This window comes from Carassius auratus, chromosome 15 (genome assembly GCF_003368295.1).
Source record: "Carassius auratus strain Wakin chromosome 15, ASM336829v1, whole genome shotgun sequence".
NCBI lineage: Eukaryota > Metazoa > Chordata > Actinopteri > Cypriniformes > Cyprinidae > Carassius > Carassius auratus.
Window position 1 is genome coordinate 9,862,644 of NC_039257.1, and position 22,699 is coordinate 9,885,342.

A 22,699-nucleotide genomic window follows, 5' to 3' on the forward strand; every position below is an offset into this window, starting at 1 on the left:
GGTATTTCTCTTTGCTTTATTAGATCAAGTGATAATTTTGCTTTGAATATTGAATATAAGGTTGTTAAAAATCTAAATATGTAAAGCAGCCCTTGTTACTGAATGCATAAGATGTTTTCCTTTCATTTTAAAATTGTGTCTAATTTGACACAGCCCTAACAAAGTGATATTTGCTTCACTCAGGGTCGGAAACCTTATTTTGTAAATGTATGCATATATGCCTGACACTATTTAAAAGGCCTATAACCAGTTTTTGTATTGTATCAGTGCAGAGATAAGGAGGATTTAGAATGCACGTAGGTTGTGTTAGACTGTGATACACCATATAATCACATCAACTAGTTCATTCATAGATTTCTGTTTTTCAATTTAATGATTCATCTTGGAAACATATTGATGCTAATGAAATGCTTAATTGTTCTTAAGTTATTTATAATTGTGATGTTAAAGAGATAAGCAATACTGCCTCACAAGATGACTTCTACATAATCATATGTACAACATACATTTTTGAACATTGTGGTGAATTTTTAAACAATAATCCGTAGATACAAGTACATGCAATATCTGTTTTTTTTTCCTGATGTTATTTTGTTGTCCCCATTTTCATGAGCAGCGTGCTTACCAAGATTTTACTTTATTTGGCTTTTTTGTAAGTATGGAATAACCTGTCTTCCCTTAAGCTGACCGTTATTGGTAGAGGTTGTAAAAAAGCTATATAAATTGCCTTGTTTTTAAAGGACAGGAATATGACTGGGAAAGTGATTAGAACCAAATTCAATGGAAAACTGCAGTAATGTTAACACACTGTATTTGCATGTTTGGCCAATGGCCAATAACAGACATCCGTGTCCTGTTTCACAAACAATTTGGAAAGTCTTAAAATGTACACAGTAATTCAAATCTGTGATGCCCACAGAAAATTGTGCAACAACAATTTTGCAATAAATAATCCACTGTTTACTCTATAATATGATTAAAGGGGTTTATTAAACCACTGTGTCAGTCACTATTCATTTTTATCAATATATCAACATCATTGACTTCAAAGAATAAAAATACAATTTAAAAATCCCAATCACTCTGAAATGTCAAGACATACAAAAGAGGAAACCTTTGTTACTTTTAAAGGAAGCTTTATAACCAAACAGCAGGTATTTTACTAATAAAACATAATGAAAATATTTTGCTGACAGTTTACACATATACTGTAAAAAAAGTTGTAAATAAGACAGATTATTACATTTTTTTTTCAGTGAAAGAAATATGTTTTTCTTTTCTTTCTTCTTTTTTTTTAATATAAATACCATTTTAAAAATATTTTTTAGACAAGAAAGTTTAAAAAATGAATGAATCTGACTGCAACAAACCAAAACAGGACACATGAAATTAAAATAAACACTCCAGTAGTAAAACTCACACATATATATATATATATATATATATATATATATATATATATATATATATATATATATATATATATATATATATATATATATATATATATATATGACTTCATTGCAATGTTAGAATAAGTCAGAGATTTCAGGAACTGTGACACAATCACAACATAGCTAGGATATATAGGCTTACCAGTAAATATTTTAAAATGTGTTTAAAACACAATTATTTGTGACATTTTTGTATGTGTTTTACCGAATCGTTTTTAAACCGGATCTTTGAAAATAATTGCTCGAAAGAACCATTTCTGCAGTGAGTCGGACCTGCCATTACTATTGTTATTGGGGTTTTTTATTTTGTTTACAGCCAGGAATTTCAAATCTGGTTCACTTGACATATTTTAATGAACTGTTTTTTAATGCACCAAACATCCAATGTTAAACCGAGTCAGTAAAACGCTCTTCTTCTAATGGAGCTAACAGGCTTCCGTAGCCGTGTGCCTGGTGGGTGGGACAAATACAAAGGCAAGCAGGTCAAGAGGAGGAGAAACCACGTGTGACAGCCAGGCTGAGATCTGTCCTTCGCGAGTTGTTTTTGTAATATCTTTGCATGAAACTTCCGTCTGACGGAGAAGGCCATACAACAGACCTGCATCACAGCACCTCAGCAACGGACATCTGTTGCTAACTCCGAAACCGAATAAGTCGAATCATGGTTAGCAAAACGGATGACATCCCAGCATCAGTGCCCAGCTGCAGCCCCGTAGATCTTCCCCGGGAAGGCGAGACAGCAAACGGGAAAGACACCATCGAGACAGCCTTGAAGGATCCGTGCGCCTGCGGTAAGAGAGCTTTAAAGACGTTTGTGTTCCACTGTAGCATGCAGATATCACTCTGCTTTTACAGATCTTGATGTATTTTAACACAAGTCCATTGCAGTTTGGAGTAAATCATTGTTGAGTTCTGATATATAAGTGACTGGACAGAGGTCAAAGTGAAGTAAGGACTGCAGGGGTGTCTGCTGTGGACCCATAAACACCATTATGTTTCTGAAAGGGAAGTAGGTGCTTAGAACCTTGTACAGGCCATTCATTTTATGCCTTGTCTGGTTTGCTTTAAGTACTGCTCTTGATCTGGATCTTATCAGGGTGCTTGGTTGTAGATAAACTCATTCACAGGGTTTTTCTCAATAGATTATCAAACTGAAATTAAAATGAAATGTCCATTCTGTGTCAGTGTGGTGGGATAAGGCTTTCCCTTCCCTTTTTTTAAATTCATTTGTTATTACTGGATAAATATTTAACTTGTGTTGTAGTGGTTGAACCATTTATATGAAATGCTTTTGTGTGATTTTAATAGGTAAGACTAATTTAGGCTAATAGGATGGTAAACTATTGTAAAAGTACCTATTATGGATTTTAATAGGTAAGACTAATTTAGGCTAATAGGATGGTAAACTATTGTAAAAGTGATTGTAATGTGTCCCAGTTAAGCTTTGTCAATCATCTAGTACTATAACAATTTGCATTAAACAGTAACTTTACTACAGTTACTTTAAAAATTTCGTCAGGAAAAAAAAAAAGTTAATGGCAATTTAGCAAAACTTTCAGCAGGATGTTTACTGTGTGTCTACTGTAGCAAAGTAAATAGCAAACAAGTGCAGATCAGGGATAAATCAACCAACTGAAGTTCTTAATCGTGAACGCTAGAGATTAATCCAGAGGTGTTTTACTTGTCATTTACAGGGTAACGTTGATTATCAGCAGTGTAAAGTGTTGTTAGTAGCCTGTCCGCTAGCTGTGTGTGAGATCCTGACGCACATGTTCTGTATCAGCGCGCAGGAGCGCCACTAAACTGAAGGTCACCTTCAGTGGGACGAAACTATTGAGCGAGAGAGGGGTTTTTTACTACGGTCTAATTTTTTAGGTTACTCCGTATTTAATATTTTTTAATGACCAACATAGCCAATTGAAGGTTATTTTTGACATAATTTACTTTTAAAAATATCGTGTTAGTATATAATAGCTTGTTTAAACGCGCGCTTGTTTATCGACCCCCCTCTACTTTCATTTTTGAAAATGTTGCGCTCCATGACCTGGAAGCGGAAGTAGCGCACATGGAAGGTCCTGGTTAATGTATGCCGATAGAAGGTTATTGCTACCAGTTAAACATAGAGGGATCTGTTTGGTAAGTGTCGGGATTACACAGTTTGGCTATCACGTAGGAGTGATCCTGTAATTTGCGAATTATTTTTGAGCCATAAGCTGTTATTAGATCCGTTTTAGAGCAAATTGCCGGGTGTTGTACACGCTGTCAGTTATCTAGCTGCTGCAATTCGTGACACATTTAAGGAGACCTTGGAAGAAACTGACTGTCATTATGGCACCTGACAGTTGTGGAGTGGGTTTCTCTCTGACAGCCTTTGACTGTGTTTAATATGTTGAATTTGATGCTTTGATCGTGACTGATGTGAGCTCTTCATTAGCTGTGAAAGAAGATGTCTTTGTGCAGTTGACATGTAACGTATGCAATTGCATTTTGATATACGTAATAAATGCTTAATAAATATGTTAAGGAAGTTGGTTAGGCCATCTTTTGTTTGCCATGCAGTTGTAGTAATTATACTGTCATTTTTATTGCCAGTCTTCAACCTTTGATCATCATCATATTTTCATTATGAGCTGCTTTTGAGGATTTCATTCAAAAAAACGTTTTGCACAGATATGAATATTACCTCAAATAATATGACCTGGAATCTCAGTTGAAATTAAGACTTGATTTATTATTTTACTTATTATATAATAAATAGATCCTATTGAGGGCAGCTATGTTGAGATCACAAGATCAGCTGAATTTGACAAGTTTTTCTCCATTCTATACTGAAAAGAAATTCATGTAGAAACAATTTCCACTCAGAAGTTGCAAACACTGACAAAGAAACACCAAGTAACACATATCAGTTAAACCTGAAATAGGATTTTCTTGTAAAATGTACTGCAGTAATCTTTATTTTATTTACAACTCTCAATAGTTTTACAGTGTATCATTGGATGCTTCTGTTTAATCATGTCTGACTGTAAAATATTGTTTTAGCGTTTTACATTTTGCACAGCTTATATTACAGGGATCACTGCCTGCAGCTTTTTTATTACTAATGGTAAATGTTCAACACCATGCACTGTTGTCCCAACACATCGTGTCGCTCCTCAGGGGATCTATAGAGGCTGCAGCTTCATTTGCGTCTCATGTAGGCCACCGTGATCTCAGTTGTGATAAAGTTTGGCAGGTGTCCCTTGTTGTGCGTAACCAAAGGTTTAACTGTCAATTTGTGCTGCTGCCATTTAGTAAGTTTGCTTCTTTTTCAGATTGCTGTTGAAGCATTATTGTTTTCACACTGGGACTTTGCACTTGCCTTTTTATCATTGATAAAATTCACTTTGTCATAGGGAAAGCAATAAGCATGCCTAGTTAGGAGTGTAATAGTGTAATATCTCTGTCCTGAGCACTCTGAATGATTTACCTGCATAGGGTTGCAAATTAATCTTCAGGGTTTTATTTTTATTCTAAACTGTACTGAACGTCTGCAGCAGTGCCATGTGTGATGCATGTGTTAATGTATTAAACTCACACTGTTGTTCACACTATATAGATTGCGATGGGCTTAAAGGATAAAGGATGGAGTAAAGTCTTAGAACATGTTTGGCTTTAGTGTCATGGGGAGATTAGCATATCAGTATAGTCTAATGTAAACTGGTTTTGTCTGGTCCTCCAGCCTTCACATTCATTAATTGTGGCATACAACTGGACTTCACCCAGCTAAAGGGAGGACTGAAGGACAAGGGGATTGAGTTTAGGGTTGTGCAATGCCAAAGCACAAACCTCATACACACTTTGATCTGTTTAAAAGCCAGCTGTTGTGATGATGCAATTCAATGGAATGGCTGGACTGAAGTTGTTTTAGGGCAGTGGTTCTCAACTGGGGGCTTAAGGGAACTTAAGATGACTTGAAATGATTTCAAAAGAACCTCTAGCCTTCCAAGCTTTTATTAGGGGGAATTGTGAGTAAAAATATCTTTATAAATGGTTAGATTTAATTCTTATCCGGTCAGTCATGCATAACTGGAAAAGTGCGGCCTGGGACCCTGAATTTTGTTGTGGACCGTGGGGGCCTTGGAGTCAAAAAGATTGAAATCCACTGTTTTAGGCCTGTGCAAATCCAGATTTCAGTGAGGTATCTTCATTTTGTTGTTTTGATCATCTAAAACTAAAATCATAAAGATTTTATTTTAAAATAAAATAAGCTGAAATAAAGCATAATAAAACAGAAATGCACTTTATTTTAGTTAGTTGTCAAAGAAACCTTGGTAGCACTTTATTTTACAGTCCTGTTCCTCATGTACATACTATGTACTTATTATACTAATTACAATAACTATGTAATAACTAGGTACTAACCCTGAACCTACCCCTAAACCTAACCCTACCCCATGTAGTTACCTTGTGTTACCAGAACTTTCTTAGATAAATACACTGTAAGTACACTATAAGTACATGTTAGTACACGTACTGTAAAATAAAGTGCAACCGAAACATTTTTATTTATTTATTTAGTTTTCATTTAGTTACATTAAACAAATTAATGACTAAATTAATAATACAAATGAATAAAAACAGTACAGACATTAAACAAATTAAACAAAAGTATTTAAAAGGACTTTTGGGATCCTTAAAATTACTATTGTAAATGACACCCAATATTGTCACAGATGAATGTAAAAGGAATCACAATTTAATAAATGAAAATACAATTTTGTCCTGTTTGTTGTGTCTCAGATTTTTTTTTTTTTTTTTTGGGCAAAATGCTTTGAGGACCCCATTTGCAGATGGTTTAACATTCTATTTAACCAATAGGCTTCCACCACCTGACCTAATGCTTGTGATTAGATTTGGATTGGATCGGGGGAGATCTGTGTAAACATTCAATTTAGAGCAAGATAAAATAACCACATGGTGCCACTAGGTCTGTAGAGAAACTGACTGAAAGAAAGCACTAGCTCCACATTCCATTTAGACAGTGACCAGAAGTTACTCATTACATGCCATTTACTCTGAGGCACAAGTAGATAATACATAAATCGTGTTTTTCGATTTATTTTTGTATATAGCCAATTGGGTTTAGTTTGGTCCTCTGTGACTGTAGTGTGAGACCAGCTGCTTGTTGCTATAGCCGTGACCATTGAGGAGAGCCAAGGACATGCTGCAGTTGTCTAAAGCAAACCGTGTGTTTTAGCTGAGAGAGTTACGGTCGGGACAGCTGTGGCGTCTCAAAACATGACTGCCTTGGCAGGAATTTCAAGTCTTTGTCGTCTTATTCAGTTCAGTGTGTGGCGAAACAAGCAGCCTCAGCAGATCTGTGTGAGTGAATCGGTCAGACGGGATCTCCTCAGACAATTGAGTCGGATGATATTGCACCAGCAGCATTCAGCTGGAGAGCGTGTCGGGAATGATTGCCCCCTGAGACCCAGGACTTAAAATGTTGCTGTGGAGATCTCCATGGCAGCCAGCACTGCTGTGGGAGCTGTATTGTGTACAGTGTGTGAAGTGTCACAGGCCCTCAGAAGCTAGCTGGCTGACCTACTGGTAAAAATCCACTAGCCTTTAAGCAACTTCTTCAGGCTAAACCGTACCTGCTAAACAGCGAGCTAAGTGATTAGTGAGGTCTGCATTGTAAGTAGAGGGCTGTACTAATTATTATTATGAAGATCAACTAATATAATCATTATTGAAACAGTGTATTATTTATTTGTATTATTTATATATTGTTATAGTATTATTTTAAATGAGCTTTTTAGTTGTATTAGTTTTTTTTGTCTTTTTTTTGGTAGTTTTTATATTTCTATTTAGCTTTATTTTTGTTTCAGTCTTAGTAATTCATTAACTTATTTCAGTAAGCCATTTTTTGGGTTTTAGTTTTCTAAAAGTTTTCATGATGATGAAAAACTTGATTAATTGACTCTACTATTAATTAATCAGTGATTTAGGATAAACGAATGACTAAGAAGCCATTGGCTTCCTAAAATTAAACATTTAAGATCCAGGAATCTTTATTTATTTATTGTTTTAATTAAAAAGTTGGATTCTGAACTCAGTAACTGCTGTGAATGATCAACTGACCAAGTGAGTCTTATTTAAATCACGAATCACAAGTCAGTTCGAAAATGTTTTATGAATCTTTATTCATTTGAAAGATAAAAAACGTTTACCAGTCTTTTGTATGTGAGTTGGACATCAAGCCTGTGTTAATTATTGCATGCAAAAATGCCAGCTTACTAAACAATATATGTAAGCTTCATACGCTTTCATAAAGTTTATTTAACAGTATAATTCACCCAAAAATGAACCTCATTCCAAACCTGTATGAGTTTCTTTCCTATGTTGAAATGATATTTTGAAGAATGCTGGTAATCAAATAGTTGATTGTCCCCATTTACTAAAATATCTTCTTGTGCTTTCAACATAAGAAAGAAATTCATACAAGTTTGGAACAACATGGGGGTGAGTAAATGATGACAAAATGTTTATTTTTGTGTGAACTATTCCTTTAATATTAAATTCTGGTCACAAATTTTATTTTCTACCCACAGGGCACCGTGGTGACACTGCAGTGATGAACGGGGACGCCGGTCATGATCAGGCCGAGGAGGCTGACTCCAAGCAGGACGGCATTGCTGATGCAGACCCTGCGGAGGATGCCAATGAACAGGAAGTGATTGTAATTCAAGACACTGGCTTCACTGTGAAGATCCAAGCACCAGGAACTGAACCCTTTGACCTTCAGGTGAGTCCTGTTCTTGCACTGACTGCCCATTACACTAACATTTGTAACCAAATATTGTAATAAAATCTGTTTTTTTTTTGTTTTTTCTCAGGTTTCACCACAAGAGATGGTGCAAGAGATCCACCAAGTTCTGATGGACCGGGAGGACACCTGTCATCGCACTTGCTTCTCCTTGCAGCTTGATGGCAATGTACTCGACAACTTTGCTGAGCTCAAGTCCATTGAAGGCCTGCAGGAAGGCTCCCTTCTCAAAGTGGTTGAAGGTACACTTCAGGACCTTCTTTCTCAAGTATACATCTCCTTTGAAGGTACTGGGCTTTTAACAGTTTTGTTTCCTTCCCGTAGAGCCCTACACAGTGCGCGAAGCTCGCATACACGTCCGTCACATCAGAGACCTGCTGAAGAGCCTGGATCCATCAGATGCTTATAATGGAGTGGACTGCAACTCCCTCTCGTTCCTCAGTGTCTTCACAGATGGAGACCTTGGAGGTCTGTGACAGGAAGATTGAGAGGTCTTAAGTGGTTTCTTGTAGGTTGACAGCTAGTTTTCAATGACCCGTTTGTTCTTACCTTCGCAGACACTGGGAACCGCAAAAAGAAGGGTAATGAACTTGAGCAGATTGATTGCACACCGCCTGAACACATTCTGCCAGGCAGCAAAGAGCGTCCTTTAGTTCCCCTTCAGCCACAGAACAAAGACTGGAAGGTAGGAGATGGTTTTGCCATGACTTTCATGATGTCTTGCTTTAGTTTTGAGATGGTTGTTTACTTTTGGCTTCTGTCTGCAGCCTATGCAGTGCCTGAAGGTCTTGACCATGAGTGGCTGGAACCCTCCACCCGGCAACAGGAAGATGCACGGAGACCTCATGTATTTGTACATTGTGACCGTTGAGGACAGACACGTCAGCATCACTGCTTCCACCCGCGGATTCTACCTCAATCAGTAAGAGACTGGGCTGCTCTCTAGAGTCCTTGATTCTGATTGGTCAGCATTCCGTGGTCAGTTATTGAGTGCACCATTTCTGGAAATAAAAATCCCGTAAAAAAATTTTCCATAAGGGAATTTGATTTTTAATATAAAAAAAAAAAAAAAAATCTGTAAAGACAGGCATACGGTGAGCTTCAAGGTTGTTAATGGATGGTATTATTAACCTCCTGGCTGTTTATTAGTCCTCATAAGTCGCAGTCCTGCTGAAAAAGTGGACAGAGGACCATTGCTCTCTATATTGCTAACTAAAATACTTAATTCTGATTGATAATCATGGCATTCCATTGTCAGTTATTTTACATAATGAGTTAATCTGATTTCCTAAATGTATTATTTATTTATCGGGATAACTCGACATTGAATATTTCATTTTTGTTATTATCTATTAGATTTTTTTGTGCAAATTTCCAATATTTTTCTGTTTTGATTTATCTTTGCTGTTAAGTCTAATACTCACTTAAAGTTAACCAGTAAATGGTATAGAACTTGAATACCATCCTTTTCTGTAATAAGTCATAACATGAAAATACTGATTGCAGGTCCACTACTTACGTCTTCAATCCCAAGCCAGCCAACCCCAGCTTCCTCAGCCACTCTCTAGTAGAGCTGCTGAGCCAGATCAGCGCCGCCTTCAAGAAGAACTTCACCGCTCTGCAAAAGAAGAGGTAATACACTATTATTATTAATACTTTTAGTTCACCTCCCGCGTAGATGGGAGGTGATAAGACTGACAGCGAACTCCTTTGAAGCCAGCAGCTCTAGCCTGCTTAAGGAAACGTGTCCCATTTTTATCTCTGCTAGACCACATTTGTACCAAGCATTAAGATCGTACTCAGGAGTGAGATAAAAGTATACCTGGGAGCAGTTTGCTAACATACTTTTTTGTAAATTGGCCTTCAAGGTAATCTGATGTAATTATAACAAAATTGCTGGCGTTCAAATTATTTTGATAATTAATAGTAAATAAATTAATAAATAATTTATTTGTAATTCCATAAGTTTCTGGAATAAAAAGCTGAGAAATATGTTTTTGGTTTAATTGTATTAACCATAATTGAAATACTTCCATTTTAATAGTTAAATCAGTACTCCCTAGTTGAGAATAACTGGTCTAAATTTTTGTGTGTCAGTTTTAACGACTTTTTCTCGTCTTCATTCTGTTATCGTTTCATTTTATTGATAATGATTGTGGATCTTGTGTCAGGGTTCAAAGACATCCGTTTGAGAGGATAGCCACTCCTTTCCAAGTGTACAGCTGGACTGCACCACAGATTGATCATGCCATGGACTGTGTGAGAGCAGAGGATGCCTACACCTCCCGTCTGGGATACGAGGAGCATATACCTGGCCAAGTAGGCCCCTCTTCAGTTCCTCCTCTCTTCAGTTTGCATTCAATTGTTTTATTTTTCAAGTAGCACTATCAAAGTTTCTTTGTTCTCTGTGCTAGACTAGAGACTGGAACGAGGAGCTCCAGACGACCAGAGAACTTTCTCGTAAGAACCTCCCTGAGCGCCTGCTGAGAGAACGAGCCATATTCAAGGTGAACATTAGCTTCAGAACAAGTATGGTTTCATTTGATCATCATTGTGAAGCTCACAAACTCATTTCTGTTTCTTAGGTTCAAAGCGATTTTGCCGCTGCAGCGACACGTGGTGCAATGGCTGTGATCGATGGTAATGTAATGGCGATCAACCCTGGAGAGGAAACACGCATGCAGATGTTCATCTGGAACAACATCTTCTTCAGCTTGGGTTTTGACGTACGTGACCACTACAGGGAGCTCGGCGGGGATGCTGCCGCCCATGCTGCCCCCACCAATGATCTGAACGGGGTGAGGGCATACAGTGCTGTGGACGTGGAGGGGCTCTACACCCTGGGTACAGTGGTGGTGGACTACAGAGGTTACCGTGTAACCGCACAGTCCATCATTCCTGGCATCTTGGAGCGCGAACAGGAGCAGAGCGTCATCTACGGCTCCATTGACTTCGGCAAGACCGTAGTGTCCCACCCCAAGTATCTAGAGCTTCTGGAGAAGACCAGCCGCCCGCTGAAGGTGCAGCACCACGCTGTGCTCAACGAGAAAGACACCGCTGTAGAGCTTTGCTCCTCTGTGGAGTGTAAGGGTATCATTGGCAACGATGGCCGTCATTACATCTTGGACCTTTTGCGCACCTTCCCACCTGACCTCAACTACCTGCCGGTGGAGGGTGAAGAGCTCGCCCCCGAGAGCCAGAAGCTGGGGTTCCCCCGCCAGCATCGCCATCGCCTGGCTTGCTTGCGCCAGGAGCTCATCGAGGCCTTTGTAGAGCACAGGTTTGTTCCTGCTACTTCATAAAGATGCTTATTTAAATCGGATTAAAGTTACTCTCCCATTTGTTGTCTAATGAAGGTATGATTTATATACCAGCAGTGGATTTCAGGTTCCAAAAAACACCGTTAAATAGTTTATATGACTGAAGCTGTATATTCAAAGCCATATGATAGCTTTGCAAAAGAAACAAACCCGAATTTTAAGATGTTATCATAGCTTTCAATCACAAATAGGTTCTTGTTTGAATCATATGCAGTTCTTTGAAAATGTATCAGGGCAATGTTTGTTTTAAAACTAGTCAAGGTCTGTTTTTTTGCATTCCAAAAGGTTGTTGACTAAGAGATCTTTATCTTATTTTATGTGTGTGTGTGTGTATGATTAATTTTTTATAATAATTATAATTAATTATTTTATTGTCATAATTATTGTTCATATTATTTAGTAAAAATATTTTATTAGTTACTGTTACAAAAAAAGAAAAAAATATTTGTAAATTACCTAAAATTTTATATTTTCCTTTGTACTAATTACTATTTCTACTACTACTATTCATTGTTTATGCTATTAGTATTATTTTGAAATATTGTAAGTATTATTTGTATTTTTAGTAACTTACAAAAACAATATATAATATTTAGAATAAATATTTACACTTTTTTTTTACTTTTATACTGATAAATAGTAATATTAACTAGACAACAATTATTTGAGACAAACTTTAGATTCCTAATGTTTTAATCAGTATAATTATTAGTAAATTACAAAAATGGATTCAAAATGTATGTAAATAAACAAACATAATAGTTATTATAACATCATTAATATTATTGTAATCATTATAATTGTTGACATTAGTCATGTTTGTATTATTTGTACAAAAAAATACATTTATATGTGAATAATAAACAATTAAATGCAGTATGTTTTTTTTTTAAATAAATATTTACATTTATTTTAGTTTTGTTTTTGTAGTAGTTACTACTAATAAAAAATACTACTACTAATAATAATAATTTGTGGTAGTAGCAACTCTTAGTGCTCTTTAATTAAATGAATCTTCTCTTTAATTGCTAATTCCTTGAAAGGCCAGTTTGTCGGCTGGTCTAAACATGTCATCCTTTTGTACCTTAGATATCTCCTCTTCATGAAGATGGCAGCACTCCAGCTAATGCAGCAGAAAGCAAACAAAGACAAGACTGCAGCCCTGCAAGACACGAGCCCTGCAGATGCGGAGTCTGAAAGCAAATCTCAGGCTCTTGATGCATCTGAGAAGGTTCCCGACGGCACGCCAACCTCCCCAACTTCATCTGAATCCACTCTGACCCCTGATGACTTGGAGGCAACGACTGTGTCTGAAAACTCTGCTCCTGAAAACCAGGAAGCCCCAGCAGAACTGAAATCCGAGGTTCCTACAGCAAACACCAATGGTACTCATGAGCCTTCAGCTGCAGAGAGGCAGAATGGAGGGTGTGATAGTCTCTTGGAGGGTAAGGAAGCTGATGAAAATATTCCTGAACTTGCCCAAGCTAAAGAGCTGGCTGAGTCCTTAGCAGCAGAAGATGGATCCGGTATTGGTACGTCCTGTGAGCGACTGAAAAGAGCCTGAGAGGGAACAAGAGCAAGAGCTGGCAGAGATTTGCACGCATACTTTTTCTCATCTTGGCTTCATCTGAGTTCTGTCATCAGATCTTTAGAAGTCCTGCGGTTGTCTTTTTCATTTGCTATCTGTGTTCTTTCAGTGCATCTCTCCTCTGTGCTGTTTGTTGCTGTTCTCTCTGAGGCTCACTGATGGAGACATGGATCTCCTAGATTGGCTTTGTAATAATCAGGCTGCACTATGTGGGGACCTCAGTGGGTTTTTTTTTACCCACGCATTTTCCACCCAACAACACTCTCCCTTCTAACTTGTCTTTGTGGTGTGATAAAAAAAAATCTGAATTTTTCTATTAAAAACCCATTTATTTATTGTGTGTAGGATTAATTTGTGGTGATGGTGATCCTGTAATTCCCGTTGTGAATGCTAGTAATTAAACCCAGGGGTTTTCACACTTTTTCTTCTTTATGTTGTGTAGGGTTTTTAAATGTTGCTGTTATTTATCAATCACAATTTCAAACATTATAACTGAAACGTAAATACATTAAACTTTATAAAATTATACTAGTAGCCAATATAATAATATTTGTCAAATATATGTAAATAAAAATGATTACATATTTAATATAAACATTAAAGAAATTGAGATTTTTATATATTAATATATTTTGTTATATGTAAATTTATTTTATATTTATTAAAAAAAATTCATTAAAAGTATATCGTAACTTTTTGGGTTGGTGACCCTTTTATACATTTTTGTAAGAAATTATTTTTTGAAAACCCCTGATTTTACCAGAATCCATTTTTTATTTTATGTTATGAGCTTGAATCCTCTTTTTTTTAATTGATATATATTCTGCTTTTTATGGTGGTGGTTATTTAGTTGCTTGTGAGCTGAAATGAATTTGAACATTTTGTGGAACATTTTCACAGACCCCAAAAGTCGTGAGGTGGTCCTCAACGCCTGTAAAGCCGTGGGCTCCATCAGCAACACCTCTTTCGACATTCGCTTCAACCCAGATATCTTCTCTCCAGGTATGGCATATATTACGTTTTGTATGTGGATTGTGATTTGTCTTTTTGACAGTATAGGCAGTGTTGGTCACATGACCTCATCCATCTCTTACAGGCGTACGCTTCCCTGAAGACAGCACTGAGGACATCCAGAAACAGAAGCAGCTTCTTAAAGATGCTGCAGCCTTCCTAGTGTCCTGCCAGGTCCCTTCTTTTGTGAGTCACTATGCACTGCTTTAAGTGGCTTATTGCTATTATGAAACAGCAGCTAGAGCGAAATTATAAAAGAACCCAATTTTCAATGAATAGTTAAATTCATGACTCATTCTCATAGGTAAAAGACTGTTTAGATCACAGCTCTTTGCCTATGGACGGAGCGACAATGACCGAAGGCCTTCATCAACGTGGCATTAATATGCGTTATCTTGGTGCTGTGCTGGAGTTTGTGGACAACATGCCTGCAAAAGCACAACTTGAACACATCTACGTAAGAAAAGGATCATTTTATATACTTCAAAAAATATTTTTCATATTACAAAGACTGTTATAAAGACTGTGCATTTCAGTTGTTTTGTTTGTAAATGCAGAGAATAGGAATCAGTGAACTGATCACCAGATGTGCAAAGCATATCTTCAAAACATATCTTCAGGTAAGGTTTAATGTTGTGTATTGACAGGAATATAATGTATCGTAAACCATTACTGATCAAATGTTTAAAGACAGTAAGATTTTGTCGCTGTTTCTTATGGTCATCAAGCATTTATTTAATAAAAAATACAGTAAAAGCAGTAATACAGTGAGTGCACTGATATTACAACTGAAGACAATTTGTTTTTAATTTAAGATACTTGAACTGTTATTTAACTGTGAAACAATCAGGATCCTTTAAAGAACAGCATTTATTTGAAATGTATACATTTTTTTAAAATATTTTATTTAGTGCATCCTTGCTGAACAAAAAAAAACTCTTCCTTACTGACCCCAAACGTAGTGTGCCTTACTATGAAAGTGAATGATTACCATATGTATTTACTGTGGTACTATTTATTTACATGCTCACATTGCCCTAATACATTTCTTAATAGAAAACATTGTATTTTGACATTTTTAATAGCTATTGATTTATCTTTTGTGATTTGCAGGGTGTGGAGCTCTCTGCTTTATCCGCTGCGGTGAGCCACTTCCTGAACTGCCTCTTGAGCTCTTACCCAGACGCCATGGCTCATCTCCCTGCGGATGAGCTGGTGTCCCGCAGAAAGAACCGTAAGAGACGTAACCGGGTCCCTGGTGGAGGGGACAACACTGCATGGGCCAGTTTGACCCCAGGCGAGCTGTGGAAGAACATTACCTCTGAGGCACAGAGCTACTATCACTTCAATCTGCAATGGTGAGAACCCGTTCTATACAAACACCCTGCATTTTATGAACCTAGCGTATACTAATGGTGGTGTGCTTTTGTGTTTCACAGTGAAAGTGTGGACCAAGCAGTGGAGAAGTACGGCTTGCAGAAGATCACCCTGCTTCGGGAGATCTCAATCAAGACTGGCATTCAGGTAGTGCTCTCATGATCTCACTCCTTGTCAATTAGGTGCTCCATCAGGCTTGAAGAAACAAGGCTTTCTTTTGTGCTTCCCCTACAGATCTTGATAAAGGAGTACAACTTTGACAGCCGCCACAAGCCGGCCTTCACCGAGGAGGACATCCTGAACATCTTCCCCGTTGTGAAGCACGTCAACCCCAAAGCCTCTGATGCCTTCCATTTCTTCCAAAGCGGGCAGGCCAAGGTTCAGCAAGGTAGATTTAAACACATCCTCATCAGTGGACGTTTCACATATCAGTGCTGACTGATGTGTCCTCTGTTTGTAGGCTTTCTAAAGGAGGGCTGTGAGCTCATCAACGAGGCCTTGAACCTTTTCAACAATGTGTATGGAGCCATGCACGTGGAGATCTGTGCCTGTCTGCGCCTTCTGGCCCGACTCAACTACATCATGGGTGACCATCCTGAGGTACATCCTGAAAACAGTCAAATGTTTGGAAACCAGTGACTAAATTTAAATTAAGTTGAATTATAATTTTTTTATTTAGTTTTGCATATGAATGTTTACTAGTGGTCAGAAAGATTTTTTTTTAAAATAAATTAATACATTTATATTCAGCATGGACACAGCACAGAAATTGGTCAAAAGTGACTGTAGAGACATTTATAATGTTAACAGATTTCCATTTCAAGTGAATGTTTTTTTTTTTTTTTACTTTCTATTTATCAAAAAATCTTGAAGAAAAAATGTATTGTGGTTCCCACAAAAATCTTAAGCAAAGCAACAAACTTTCTATATTGATTTATAATAAGTTATGCTTTTTGTGGAGCAAATCAGCATGTTAGAATGATTTTTGAAGGATCGTGTGACACTAAAGTAATGTCATTAATGTGTAATAATGCTGAGAATTCCACCTCTGGAGTAAAATACATTTTAAAATATATTCAAATAGAAAACTGGTATTTTAAATTGAAATAATAAAATGTCACACAATTTTTTTCTTTTACAGTATTTTTTATAGTTTCTAAAACATTAAAAACATTAGAACCACCAAAGGGTGCATAGTAAAAATAGCCAAGCATACATGCATTATTTTCATTTATTTCATTAAAAGATTTCCCCCCTCTTTTCAAGGCTCTGAGCAATCAGCAGAAGGCTGTCCTGATGAGTGAGAGAGTGCTGGGTATTGAACACCCCAACACGATTCAAGAATATGTAAGTATTTCCATCATTTTCTGTACGTTTTAGAATTGCTGCCTGCTTGGAAAATGTACAGATATTCTACTACAAACTACAAATGGCAATAAATGAACCTCAAACAAGTCTCTGAGATCGGTTTGTTCTCCACAGATGCATTTAGCTCTGTACTGCTTCGCCAATGGCCAGCTGTCCACTGCCCTGAAGCTGCTGTACCGCGCTCGCTACCTCATGCTCGTGGTGTGTGGGGAGGACCATCCTGAAATGGCTCTGCTTGATGTAAGCCTTTAGTGTAGAATCTTTTCTCCTCCTCAGTTTTGCAAAAAAAAAATTCAACCGAGTGAACTTATGTAAGCCCTGAAAGGCCAATGAGAGGAAATTGAATTCCTGTAGTCACTTAGGTTGAGGCTTGTGGAGCAAAGCCCAGCTCTCACTCTTCTTTCTCTGTGACGTAGAGCAATATTGGCCTGGTGCTTCATGGTGTGATGGAGTATGACCTGTCTCTGCGTTTCCTGGAGAACGCCCTGTCCATCAATTCCAAATACCATGGGCCACGATCCCTGAAAGTAGCTCTCAGGTACATACGCCTCACTACACGCTTGTTCAGATCATTGTGTCGGATGCAGTTCATCATCTCTGTTCTTCTGCAGTCATCACTTGGTGGCCAGAGTTTATGAAAGCAAGGCTGAGTTCCGCTCTGCACTGCAGCACGAGAAGGAGGGTTACACCATATACAAGAACCAGGTACAGCCAACCGTATATGTACAGCATATCGGACCTTTTCAAATGTTTACAGCCACGTTAAGTCACACACAATTTCTGATTGTGTATACTGCCATTGAAATGCCTGGATTTTGCCTGTGAAATATAAAAATACAAAGGCTTTATATATAAATACAGGGCTGATTTTAATAATGAGGTTGTAATACACTAATGTAAAGAATAGTATTATAATCAATGTTAATGCATTGGACAAAAACTAACAAGGACATTTGGCACAAGACTAAGACTAAATAAAAAATAGGTGCCGAAATGAACACTACAACAATGTACTTGTGTTTAAGGTTGGAGAAGCTCATGAGAAGACGAAGGAGAGCTCCGAGTACCTGAAGTACCTCACGCAGCAGGCTGTGGCTCTACAGAGAACCATGAATGAGATTTACAAGAACGGTTCTAACGCTAGCATAATGCCTCTCAAGGTCAGTCACACATCCGCTGTCCTGGGCCACATACCTCTAAAATGTTGTTACATGATGTCACCCAGATGATTTGTTGATGTCTTATTTTGTTTCTCTCTGTCTGCCTCGGTAGTTTACGGCACCAAGCATGGCCAGTGTTCTGGAACAGCTTAATATCATCAATGGCATCATCTTTATTCCCCTCAGGTGAGCAAAGGTTTACACCATTTTGTTTCAGTTAGTTACATTTTTTGTCTTTTGGTTACGCATGTTGATTAAATATTCTGCCTTGTAAACTCTTTAATTGAATATTTGGTTTTACATGGAATGTCATTTTATTTGATAAAAACCCACAAACTTTAACTAACCATTTTTGTTTTCAAACTGTTTTTTAATTTTAAATTAGCAAAATTCAGTGTAACCGAAACACTAGTGGAATGAACTGTCCTTGTTAATTAGTATGAAATTATGGGCTTGCTAAATAAATATGATAAGTATAGATAATGAAGAATTAGTTATCGTTTACATTTTTTTAATTATTATATTACATTATAGTAGATTTTCTTTATAATATAATATGCAAAGATCTAGTATATTGCATAAATAGGTTACGATGCTTATAATGGGTCTTCCAAACTTGCAATTAAAGACAAAATATTGTTTATATACAAATACTTTATTCATAAACTTAGAATGAAGTATTATCAACATAGAATATTATGTAATAAAATATATAATATAATTATTGTATTTTATTCATTCTATTCTACTCTACATACACGTATTCCAACTTTGTTAATAAATATCTTTCAGTGGTATTTTGGCCATTTTAAGTTTAAGATATTGGTATATAAAAAAAGTTTTGTCAAAAACTGCTTCCAAAACTAATTTAGACTATTACATATAGACAGTTAGAGTTATTATATATATGTGTGTGTGTGTGTGTGTGTGTGTGTATATGCGCGCGCGCACACACACACACACACATACACACACACACATACACACACACACACACACACACATATATATATATATATGCGCACACACGCACACAGACACAAGTACTTACATACATATGACAATTATAATATATATCAGCTGTAAGTTGTTAAAAACTCACGCCATTGATTCTTCACACAGCCAAAAGGACCTGGAGAATCTGAAGGCCGAGGTGCAGAGACGGCAGCTGATGCAGGATTCTGGGAAAATCGAGGAACCGCAGGGTGGTCAGTTAGAGCTGGATGACAAGCTGCCTGTGGATGATTAACAACCCCAACCGTACAGCCCCAACCCTCTCCATATGAGGAGGACACCATGTGTTAGAACCTGTGGACCTGAGATCTGAGCTATCTAATCTAACCAATTCACTTTGAGCATAACAGGGAGGGGAGAACCATGAACAGGCAACAAAAATATTGTACAGAGTGTAGTTTTTAGCTGTAAAGAGAATGAAAGCAGATGTTGTGTACACGTGCAATTCAACCGGAGGAAGCAGAGGGAATGTAGTCCTTCCGAGTTTGCGCAGATGAGGCTGGAGGTGACCAAGGATGACCATGACATTTTATACCAGAGCCTTATCCATCCATCATCCCCATCTCTTTCCTTCTCATCTGAGCCCAGGATAACCACAATCCGTCCCAAAGCAACCCACGAGTGTAGAGAGATCCTAAAAACACCCCTCCCTCTCTGAAACTCAGGTGATTTCTACACTGCGCACCAGAAGAGAGACGTTCAGCGTTCAATTCAACAGTGATAGACATACAAGAATCATGGGCTTAAGAATGTGTAAACTAAAGGTCAAGTCTCACGACCGAATGCTAGTATTGTGTCCCATGTGTTATTTGTACACTCGCTGTGGCTGCTGCCTTTAGACAAAACCGGATCGATGCAACTTTCTCAACCAATCATTTTAGATCGGTGGCGTCTGTAAAACAAGGAATCTTTTTGTAAAAGTACATGAGAAGCCATTAGATCCTTCATCCATCGTTTAAGCCATGTCTGTTTTATAGAGATTCATTGGGAAGCTTTATAAAGCTTCCTCATTGGGGTTAGACAGATACTTGATTAATTTTGATTGAAATACTGATTTGAAATGGCTAGCTTGAATTAGACTGTTGTGCTGAAACTCCTTTTTACTTTAAAAGTGTGTATGTGTGTGTGTTCAAGTGTGTATGTCTCTTGATGGTTGTCCACGCTAGTGCAGAAACAGATTCAGAGGAAACGCTGCTGCAACAGAAGAATATCGCCATGATATTTTTATACGTACATCACTGACAACAGATGGACTCGTGCAACCTGTTAAGATGAAGATGTATATCAGTATATCAGGATCACTATATTTTCCAGAATTATTTAGCACAAGGTTCAGAAACTTGCGAGACTTGTGTTTGGTTCCTCCCTAGCAGTATTTATCACACTTTCCAGTGCCGGTGTTTTGTGTGGTCTCATATAGGACTGGCAAAAGAGGAATAAGTTGGGGTGCTTCAATGTGTAACATACCAAAAGAAAAAAAGATCAAGGACGGATGTGTTTGCTTGTGTACATGCTTTGTGTGTGTCCCGCAAATGTCAAAATTGTTGCTGTGCTTAAACTGTGTATGAAGCAATATGCTGGAACTAAGTGCACCTTGGATTATGCACATGGATGCAAGAAAACTGCTAGCCTGGTTGTATTTCCCTATAAAACAAAAAGTAAAATTGTTTAAAAATGAGTTGTCTCTGAAAATTGGTAAGGAAGAGCAATGTAACTGATATTTATGAACAAGAATATGTAATTATGTGTGAGATTTGTGCCTATTTAAGCTTCTATAAGTCAAAAGGTTGGGGCACTGTATTTCTTTTATATCTGCTTAATAATGTCTTGATGGATTTTGCAATCAGCTTGGATGTTGGACTGAACCAGAGACCGTTTATAATGAACTCCTTGAATATCTACTTCAGTACCTTTAGTTGCCACAAGGGTTTGCTGTAGTCAATATATTATTAACATTCATTGATGAAGGACATAAACTCAATTTGTGAGCTATTACATGAGAATATATGAACTAGATTTGAATCAAAACATTAAAACCGGAGTGCAATAGCAACTTAATTATTTTAAAATTAAGTATTTACCAAAAACATGCCATAGAAACTTATTAGGAATATGCCTAAAATGCTGGTTGTGATGAATGGTAAAGCTCTGATGCATCACAAGGTCATTGAACTGAAGGGTTAATTAAGGAAATCCTGTCTCTAGTGTGTCCTTGAGCCAAGCACTTAACTCTTGGGCTTAAAAAATAACACGTAACCGATCTGCAGTTAAGAATGTTAAATATGATCTCAATTTAATCTATTCAAGCTTCCATAGTTGCATATCTCATAGTGAACAAACCCGTGAATTCAAACTTCAAAATTTAACTGCAAAGATCAATTTCATAATTAATAATGGTCACCAAATCTGTGATGTGTTCATGTTATGTAGCAAAAACAAGATTTCAATAACTGCTTGCATGACAAACCAATTTGATGTAATCTAAATGTGTAGTACTTTTTAGAAAGGTTTGGGTTTCATTGACCACAAAGGTGCAGAAACAAAATAGCAGTTACTTTTGTTCATTTTTCTTTTTGAATTAAAGTCTTTAATTTGAAGTGTCTTGAAGGTCTTCCTAGGTATAATATTTATAATCTACTTCGAATTACAGTTTAATCACAAATCTTTATGTTTCTGTGTGAAAGTGTGCATATAAAACAAAGAAAACCTATTTTTGAAATGTCAGAAGAAAACGATTGGACATTTAAAAAGCGTCAATTAAATATCTAATCAGATTATTTGCTGTACACTTGATTTAAAAGAAATATCACAATTAAGAAACCCTCTACCCTTAGTCTGCAGCTCATTTTGTTACATTTTCTGTTAAATAATCTGCACAAACCCATTATAAACTAAAATATAAAAACGAAATAAAATATCAGGAAATCTACATAGAGCAAACATACAATGTTCAATTTCAATGTCATCTCTTTTTTGGGGGGGGGGACTTTGTTTTTTTTCTGTATTCTGTTTTCATCATGAGATATTTGTCATGCCCTTTGTGTGATTGTTTTGGTTTCTTTAATGAGTGGTACCTTTGTGTCAATTCTTCTGAATAACAATCTAATTATTTTTGGTCCAAATATCCTTTTGTATTAAAATGAATAAAGAAACTAGAAAACAACATGCGATTACATTCATTTAAACATTGTGTTTACTTTCTAAACACAAAACATTTCAGAGTAAACATTAATGTTCTTAGCAATGCATATTACTAATCAAACATTTTGATTTTTGGTAGCCTATAAAATCATTTTGACCCATACAATGCATTGTTTGCTATTGCTACAAATATACCGGTGCTACTTATGGCTGGTTTTGTGGTCCATTGTCACATATTCTGCCTCAGGTGACTGAAAAATTACATTCAAACCCTTAATAATATAAACTGGTTTGAGCATGATAGGTGCTGTTTTGACTCTCACAAATAGACGTCACGCGCCCTGACTGTACCCAGATTAAAGTAATTGATGTGGCTCGTGAGAAATATATATATATATATATATATATATATATATATATATATATATATATATATATAAAGTTATGAGGTGCATTTT

The 22,699-nt window shown here is 36.8% G+C and overlaps 1 protein-coding gene across 4 annotated transcripts; it reads left to right on the top strand.

Moving 5' to 3' along the window:
* Positions 1-1,924: 1,924 nt before the first annotated feature.
* Positions 1,925-22,263, top strand: LOC113115017 (clustered mitochondria protein homolog). 4 transcript variants are annotated; one of them, XM_026282207.1, is made up of 26 exons: positions 1,925-2,245; positions 8,048-8,241; positions 8,333-8,504; positions 8,587-8,730; positions 8,820-8,947; positions 9,030-9,184; positions 9,769-9,894; positions 10,434-10,581; positions 10,677-10,769; positions 10,848-11,542; positions 12,672-13,114; positions 14,071-14,172; positions 14,267-14,367; positions 14,486-14,638; positions 14,739-14,801; positions 15,295-15,539; positions 15,621-15,705; positions 15,793-15,946; positions 16,019-16,158; positions 16,825-16,905; positions 17,041-17,166; positions 17,343-17,464; positions 17,538-17,631; positions 17,952-18,086; positions 18,199-18,272; positions 19,209-22,263. In XM_026282207.1, the coding sequence occupies exons 1-26, from the start codon at positions 2,116-2,118 to the stop codon at positions 19,333-19,335; spliced, it is 4,230 nt and encodes a 1,409-aa protein (XP_026137992.1). In that variant the 5' UTR covers positions 1,925-2,115; the 3' UTR covers positions 19,336-22,263. The 4 variants fall into 4 exon arrangements, with proteins under 4 accessions (XP_026137992.1, XP_026137995.1, XP_026137996.1 ...); XM_026282210.1 differs by having other exon boundaries at positions 12,672-13,027; XM_026282211.1 differs by lacking the exon at positions 1,925-2,245 and adding an exon at positions 3,452-3,590.
* Positions 22,264-22,699: the final 436 nt, after the last annotated feature.

What these genes read in the sequence shown, in the direction of transcription:
- LOC113115017 (XM_026282207.1), top strand. Translation starts at nt 2,116, where the DNA reads ATGGTTAGCAAAACGGATGACATCCCAGCATCAGTGCCCAGCTGCAGC. An exon ending in TCCCTGAAAGTAGCTCTCAG is followed by an intron (nt 17,465 to 17,537) that starts GTACATACGCCT and finishes GTTCTTCTGCAG; the next exon opens with TCATCACTTGGTGGCCAGAG. An exon ending in ACACCATATACAAGAACCAG is followed by an intron (nt 17,632 to 17,951) that starts GTACAGCCAACC and finishes CTTGTGTTTAAG; the next exon opens with GTTGGAGAAGCTCATGAGAA.